Source organism: Electrophorus electricus, chromosome 17, assembly GCF_041902795.1.
Source record: "Electrophorus electricus isolate QZ-2024a chromosome 17, ASM4190279v1, whole genome shotgun sequence".
NCBI lineage: Eukaryota > Metazoa > Chordata > Actinopteri > Gymnotiformes > Gymnotidae > Electrophorus > Electrophorus electricus.
Window position 1 is genome coordinate 5517501 of NC_137513.1, and position 6138 is coordinate 5523638.

General features: G+C 42.9%; 1 protein-coding gene across 3 annotated transcripts; it reads left to right on the forward strand.

Moving 5' to 3' along the window:
- The first annotated feature begins 1393 nt into the window (after positions 1–1393).
- Positions 1394–5889, forward strand: ppm1da (protein phosphatase, Mg2+/Mn2+ dependent, 1Da). 3 transcript variants are annotated; one of them, XM_035534508.2, is made up of 7 exons: positions 1401–2327; positions 2509–2737; positions 2903–3027; positions 3236–3417; positions 3555–3791; positions 4361–4499; positions 4572–5889. In XM_035534508.2, exons 1-7 carry the CDS (start codon positions 1859–1861, stop codon positions 4748–4750), a joined length of 1560 nt encoding a protein of 519 aa, XP_035390401.1. In that variant the 5' UTR covers positions 1401–1858; the 3' UTR covers positions 4751–5889. The 3 variants fall into 3 exon arrangements, with proteins under 3 accessions (XP_081556718.1, XP_035390401.1, XP_035390400.1); XM_035534507.2 differs by having other exon boundaries at positions 4361–5889; XM_081700592.1 differs by lacking the exon at positions 3555–3791 and having other exon boundaries at positions 1394–2327; positions 4361–5889.
- Positions 5890–6138: the final 249 nt, after the last annotated feature.

Here is a 6138-nt window from a genome sequence, read left to right on the forward strand (position 1 = left end):
CCCTACATTTTATCTTAATGATTATTTCTCTTTTTGTTGTTGCACTGTCTAGTGTTGACCGGAGGAGGTTTCCTCTCTGAGTCTTGATCCCTTTTGATGTTTCTTCCTCACCTCTGTCAACACTGGCATACTAAATAGGGACTTGGACCTAGACATTAGTAAATCTGACAATATCTATTGTAAAAATTGATATATAAATTAATTTTGATTGATTGATTGACTGATCGGTTCTCCTCTAGTCTAACCTAAGTTTTTTCAGCTGGGTACTGGACTTTCTGACCAACAGACAGCAAAAATGAAAACTGGAAACATGCACTCAGACACACTGTCTCTAAGAACTCCACAGTGCTGCCTCAGTCCGCTGTAATACAGTCTGTTCACCCATGACTGTCTGGGCAAATGCAGCAACAGCAAAATAATTAAGTTCTCCACTGATGCTACTATCACATAAGCAATAATAATGAGTCTGACTACAGGAGGGAGATTCAGGATTTGTCTGTTTGGTGTCATAACAATAATAAACTGACTATGAGCTCATTGTGCACTTTAGCATAAACAGAAAAGTTTACTTTCCCACCAGCATTACTGCCTCATCTTTTTGGACAGCAGCCACTGTTATTCTGAGGAAATATACACAGTCCTGTACTCTTCAGAGGTTCCTGGTATCTGTTGGAGCCTTTCTCCCAGTTTAGGGGTAATAATTGCATTTGTAACAGTAGCAGTGTCCAAGCCAGTATAACTCTTTTATTCCAAACTCTCATTGTTAATGAAGTAGGCAGGCAGCATTAAGCATGTATATTGCACAACCGTTTATGTAGTTTCTTCTATTATTCTGCACACAGTATTGTACTTTGCTACACCATATTTATAGAGTGTAATATTTTTACTGTCATTCTGTCATCTTCCATATTCCTCTGCTAGACACATTTACTGGTTGGTGCAATTTCTACATTTATTGTTACTTGCAGTATGGCATAACACATATAGTGTATGCAATTCCCATATTTCAATATTCCTTCCCCTAATTACTCCCTGTACACTTTTATTTAACATTAAGTATTTACATTTTTATAGAGTATATTATTATTATATACATGCTGGTGTAGCATAAGAATCCCATGGTATTTATGAACGCTCTGTATTCTGAATACACGACAATAAAAATTATTGAATCTTGGGATGAAATAAAGTTTCTTTTGGATTCAAGGTGCAAGATACAAGCATATATGTATGACACTGACGGTGCAGAAGAACATAGAGTGTAGTTGAACAAGAAAGCTTGCTAGCAGGTAGGCACGGTGTGTGGAGGGGGTGTACAAGCAGTGGGAGAATAGAGCATTCAATATGCAATAACATGACAAGGTCCATGATTGCGAATCTAAATGAATGTAAAATATAGAGTATAGTGCAGAGCCAGTGTAAAGTGGCAGTTTAAAGTGTGGCAGTGTGAAGACTGAAATATGAAACGTAAAAGTGACAGTGCAGTACTGTCAGCCACATCAAAGTTGACTAGCTGGTCGTCGGGATATGTCATTGTATGTGAACAAATTCACACGTACATTAATTACATACATTAATAACAGGTCAAATGTCTAAAAATACTCTTCAAACAATTTCACACATACTACAAAAAAACCCAAACCAAACCAAAACAAACAAACAAAAATAAACCGCTGCCAAACTAGCGCTCTTAAATCACCGATGGGACTTCTTTTTTTCCATTCTCCTCTTCTTCCGGTTGATGACGCAAGCGTGTTCTGAGCATGCCTACAAAGGTCGAACGTAAACAAAGAGCCGGAGCAGCCCCGCGCTAACCGACCGACCTGCCAGCGACTCCGTGTTCACCGTCAGATCTGCCATGGAGAACGTGTTGTCGTGCCGAGCCAGCGTCTACTTGGACCAGGGCGGCAGGAAATACATGGAGGACTTCGTTCGCCTGAGACGGGACGACGAGCCGAGCGAGGATGAGTTGAATGCTGCCGAACATGGCGAGACGGAAGTAGAGATCGGGAACGGTGAACTTGAAAACGTGCCCGCGGAACCGGGGGCTCCGGCGACTCCGGTAACGGCGGCCGAGGGACCGCGGTTGACCGAGAACGACGGGCGTCGCTCCGCGGAGTCGAGACACACCGGTCCCCCCCGCGCTGTCGCCTTCTACGCGGTGTTCGACGGCCACGGCGGGCCGGACGCGGCGTGCTACGCTCGGGAGCATTTGTGGGATCTTATCAAGAAGCAGCGAGGCTTCTGGTCCCGAGACGACGAGGAGGTGTGCACGGCTATACGCAAGGGCTTCATCGCTTGCCACCATGCCATGTGGAAGAAACTGCGTAAGTCGGTCAACGTGATCTTAGTTTAGCGAACGCTTGGTTTCTTCTTACACCCGGGTTAAGACACACAAGTCAGTTCTTCGCTGCTTCTGAAAGGTGAAGCGGGAAAGATGGCTTGCTTTTTAGTAAAATTACTTTTGCGTCAGCGGTGCTTGATCTCAGTGTCTGTTGCTGTTTGCAGCGGAGTGGCCGAGGACAGCCACTGGCCTTCCCAGCACGTCCGGAACGACTGCAAGTATTGCTGTGATTCGACGTGATCGTTTGTACGTGGCCCACGTTGGGGACTCGGCCGTGGTCCTGGGGGTACAGGACGGTCCCTCTGAAGACACCCTTCGAGCTGAGGAAGTAACACAGGATCATAAGCCTGAACTTCCCAAAGAGAGGAAGAGGATCGAGGCACTGGGAGGCAGGTGAGTTGTTGTCCAAAGACAAGATGGAAGCCTCCATCACCACCACAACAACCCCAGAATGATCAATGAGTGAATGAATGACTAAGTAAATAAAGATGTAATGTCTCTGTTGTGTATAGACATTATTGTACTAAAAGGTTTTATTGGTCCTGTTGTATTTTCCAGTGTAATAAAAAAGTCTGGGGTAAACAGAGTTGTTTGGAAAAGGCCCAGACTAACTCACAATGGACCAGTCAGAAGGAGCACTGTCATAGACCAGATCCCCTTTCTTGCAGTAGCTCGAGCCCTAGGTGAGCCACCGTGGTAAAATGTCTGATTCCTAATAACTTCTGGCCTCTGGTAGATCGTTAGAACTGAGTTCAGTTCCTGTGAATGGAACGTTCGATCTAGTGGTAGTCAAAGCAAACCTCACACATTATAATATTTTTGGCCGAGGCGTTCTGTTAGAATGACCGTTCCCACTGATGAGCAGACCTTTGGTGATGTGCTGTGTTCCAGGGGATCTGTGGAGTTATGACTTCTACAGCGGGGAGTTTGTCGTTTCACCCGAGCCTGACACCGCTGTCATCAAGCTAGATCTGAAGCGGCACCGTTACATCATCCTGGGCAGCGATGGCCTGTGGAACATGGTTTCGCCCCAAGAGGCAGTGACCATTTGTCAGGATACTGATCGGGCCAAGGTGAGAGTGGTTACCAGACACTTTGGTTGTTATTCTGTTTTACAGTGATTCCTGCTTAATAATTCAGATGTCCGTTTCACTTTTTACTGGGACGTTAAAACTAATTACTAAAGTCGTTACTCACCACGTGCCCATAGGCTAGGTGCCAAAGGACTAAGGCAAACGTTTGTAGTGCTCATGAGCTGGTGAACAGTGCCCTGCAACGATGGAATCAGCGCATGCTTCGTGCAGACAACACCAGTGCTATAGTCATTTGCTTGGAGCCAGTGGGGACATTTTCTGAGCCCTTGTCTCCACATGAGGTCATCTATAACCTAGAAGGAGCAAAGTGTTCCTCTGTTGCTGGATCTCCTTCCAAGAGTACAGATGTCCAGGTTAGCCCCACTACTGATGTGCATGCACATGAACGACTGCGCAGTGCACAAATCTATGAAGGTGGCATTGCAGCAGCATTGATTGTTTGCAGTGTTGTTATCAAATCTAATTGATTCAAGTATGAACTCCGTTCCTTTGGTCCAAAATCAAATTCCCTGGCTGTATTCATGCATTAAACATCGACTAAATACAGATCCTGCAGCTGGCACGGCCGTGTTCATAGATAGAGCATTGTAAGTGTTAAACCGGCCTTTAGAGCAACAGCGAAAGAAGTTGATAGTTATGACTAATGCTGGCTCGTCAACAACTAGCTGGAAGTTAGAGAAAATGTACCAAAATATTCAATATCATTTTAATTGTAGTAAAATTTGAGATTTCATGAGGCATTGAAGAGATTCTTAAAGACTTGCATTTAAAGTGAATCTTTGTTACAGATTCTTTGTTTGTTTGTTTGATTGTTTGTTTGTTTGTCAGACATTGCTCCAGGACAGTTTTAAGTATCTTTAATAACGCATGTTATGTAGAGTTAAATTATTCGGCCTTCATATGCTTTGCGATCTTTTTGTAGGTCCCAGAGACAGCCGTTTCCTCTTCTTCCTGCGAAGTAGAACCAACCCTGGGCCAGCAAAGAACAGAGAATGGAACACGCAGTTGTACATTATCTGGATTTCCTCTCACAAGCCCTCGCTTCCTTCGTCGAGATCTTGGTAATAATTGCAGCAGTAATGACCCGGTATCTGCAGGCAAACGGATGCTGGAGGATCTCTCTGTCCCCGCAGGCAAGAGGCCTCGCCGTAGCATTCCGCAGAGCCCACACAGCCACGCCTCCCCGTGCACGTCGCGACGGCGGTACGGCGAGCGGGCTGCACTGAGACGCGGTGGCAAAGGTCGGAAGCAGCCTGACGACGTCCGGGGTCTGCTTAAGGAGCACGGAAATCCTACCGTGTGTGTTTGTTGACATTCCTGTCCGCTCCTGTACTCTCACAGTCCTGTTGGGCGGTTGCGTTCAAACTCCGATTACACTTCAAATAAGCTACTGAAAAGCCAGGCTTTAAAGCTACTTGCTTAGGGGGAGGGAAAAAAAAAAACAGTGGTTCAATTTTAAGAAAAGCGCGGATACGATATAGTGTACTGCTGTCCATTTAGCATATTGTGACACATTTATTGTGTTCATGCTTTTGTCGTGTGAAGCTGTAGTGGAACTGTTAGACGCTCAAGCATTCTGTCACTTGTCACATTACCTACAATGTTTTTTGTATTTTGTAATCTTGTAATGCCACAGTCTAATCAAGTACCCATTATGGGCCTTCTACTTATCTGGGGTTCGTACACTTTATGTTGAATTCCAGACGTCTTCCATTCATCATGGTGGAAGGATTGTGAGAAAATTCAACAAATGACTGCATATCTTCTGAGAAGATATCACTCCTTGCAGCTGACTTGTACATATTCCAAAGAGCAATTTTTAAGAACCAATTACTTTGAGGAATTCAATAATCTATGTATTTTTATACACTTTGTTTTAAAGAAGGTAGACAGTTTCATATAGGATTGAATCTTAACCTCCTATTACTATATATGATCTTACCTCAGCATACAAGCAAGAGATGTATACACCTCTGGGTTTTTGTTTTTAAAATGCATACTAATATCCTGTATATCTCATTTACATATTAATATTTGTTTGTTGGGTTTATGTTTTAAAGTTGTTTTCTTAATTGTGAGACTTTGTGTGAAACTTAAGGTGCTGCTATGCTTAACTGGGTAAAATAAAAACAAACGTGATAAACATTAAAATGCATTGCTTTGTGATATACCACTGAAAAATGAATCCGGTTAGTTTAACCCACATGAGTATATTGGGTTAGCAAACTGTTTATTTTAATGTCTTTAAAAAAAACCCCAAACTTGTTAACACTAGACTCGCATCGGTTTTGAGATATTTTTAATTGCAGAATTTGTAAATTATGCAGTTGAAGCTGTTTAAAGTTCAGAAAACGCTAAGCAAATCGCAGTAGACTATGGGTGCATGTTTAAGTGCATGTAACTGATTCTGGTGAGTAAACTGTTAAAACCATAAAAAACTATATCTTCTAATTTTGTTGGTGTTTCTATGTACTGATACATATATGTCACTGGTCGTTTTGCAGCAAAATTATGGTGCATATTTTACTCTGCAAATTTAATTTTGTAGATGAAGTATTATGACATGGCAAGTTTAAATGATAAGTACATGTTTGTAATTGGATTCAGATGGCCACAACACAGGGACATTTTGGGAAAGCAAGATTTCGAAAGAAAGAAACCTTGCTACTTCCCTGAACGGTTTCTGGCGAAAGCTTGCTT